The 1,362-nt window shown below is 33.9% G+C and overlaps 1 protein-coding gene across 1 annotated transcript in view; it reads left to right on the top strand.

Moving 5' to 3' along the window:
* Nucleotides 1-4: 4 nt before the first annotated feature.
* The window catches only part of LOC107578616 (uncharacterized), a gene marked incomplete at both ends in the record, with an annotated part of 3,067 nt that continues 1,709 nt past the window's right edge, over nt 5-1,362 (top strand). The window contains 4 exons of the mRNA XM_016264559.1: nt 5-402; nt 681-733; nt 818-888; nt 1,258-1,356. Coding sequence (XP_016120045.1) covers nt 5-402; nt 681-733; nt 818-888; nt 1,258-1,356 — 621 coding nt within the window. The remainder of the gene's footprint in view (nt 403-680; nt 734-817; nt 889-1,257; nt 1,357-1,362) is intronic.

The following is a 1,362-nucleotide window of genomic DNA, read 5'->3' as shown; positions in this document are numbered from 1 at the left end:
GCAGGTTCACAAGCAGAAGATAGAACTAGAGAGTTTAGAGTTGCTTTCTGGGACCACAACTCTAAGAGGAATCATTTGCGTACTGAATATTTGTTTTGATAAGATGGTCTATGTACGTACCTCTTTAGATTCATGGAAAAGTCATTTTGATCTGTTGGCAGAGTACGTACCTGGGTCAAACAATGGTGGGACGGATTTTTTCTCCTTCAAACTCACATTAGTACCCCCATTTGGAGAAGAGGGCACTAGGGTCGACTTCTGTTTGCGATATGAAACATCTTTAGGCACTTTTTGGGCAAATAACAATGAAAATAACTACTCTCTGTTTTGTTGTGAAAAATTAAAGGAGAAATCCCAAAATGAAAGTGAAAACAGAAGAAAAAGCTGTCTGAAAACAACCAGGTGAGAGGTCACCAAAATATCTGTTGCATAGGCAATAATGAATGTCAAATGAAATATTTCTAAAATATTCATATAATTGTACCTTTACAAAAATTATTCATAATGCATACTACAAAAACTTGATAATTAATACAGTTTTTAAATTTAAGTAAGTGACATGCCAGAGATAATATATGCATAAAACTACTAGTGGAACTGAATGAATTAAGGAACAATATACACACTGCCCTTTCCCCAATTCTTAAGCACAAATAATTTTTGTAAAAATAATTTTACAGCCCAGATGTCTCTGCTTTGACTGTTGCAGCAACAAATAAGGAAGAATTTCCTGGTAATTTACCTTCTGAAAATTAATTACAGCTAGATTTGGAAATACTACAAAATTCTGATAAAAGCATATGTTTTGTTTCCTCAGTTATAAATCTAAATTCTGGATCTCTAAATGAAAACTCTAAGAAACTTGAAAAGGAAAGCAAGGAATTAGTGGTGAGTTCTACATTTTTATATTTTTACAAAATCCACAGTCAATTAATTGTGTGTTTTAATGAAACAATGCATTTTAGTATAAAATTATATAGTGAAAACATGTATTTTAAACATGCCGTGACACTGGCTGCTCTTTCTGAATGTCATGTGGTTACTGATGTTAGGTTTTGACAAGTGTTAGCATAACATTACAGTATGTACTGTCCCAAACAAGACACTTGATAGGTCATGTTGTTCAGGGTCGCTCTGAGAACATCAGGTCACGTTGTTAAAAGTAAACCCAAGTCAATGTCTTCAGTCAATCTACATTTTATTTATTGAAGATGGTGTTTCATTCAGTATTTTTCACATCTATCTCTTTGTAAACAGGAGGAAATAAGCAGAAACCGCAGCCGAAGAAGCAGAAGAAAGACTGCACGATTAGCAAAGGTTAAGGAGCACTTTGCTAAGAGGGAAGAAGAAAATAAACAAGGG

The sequence above is a fragment of the Sinocyclocheilus grahami genome, unplaced genomic scaffold, assembly GCF_001515645.1.
Source record: "Sinocyclocheilus grahami isolate Dianchi unplaced genomic scaffold, SAMN03320097.WGS_v1.1 scaffold11142.1, whole genome shotgun sequence".
Lineage (NCBI taxonomy): Eukaryota > Metazoa > Chordata > Actinopteri > Cypriniformes > Cyprinidae > Sinocyclocheilus > Sinocyclocheilus grahami.
Note: the sequence above shows the minus strand (reverse complement) of the source record. Positions and strands in the feature narration are given on the sequence as shown.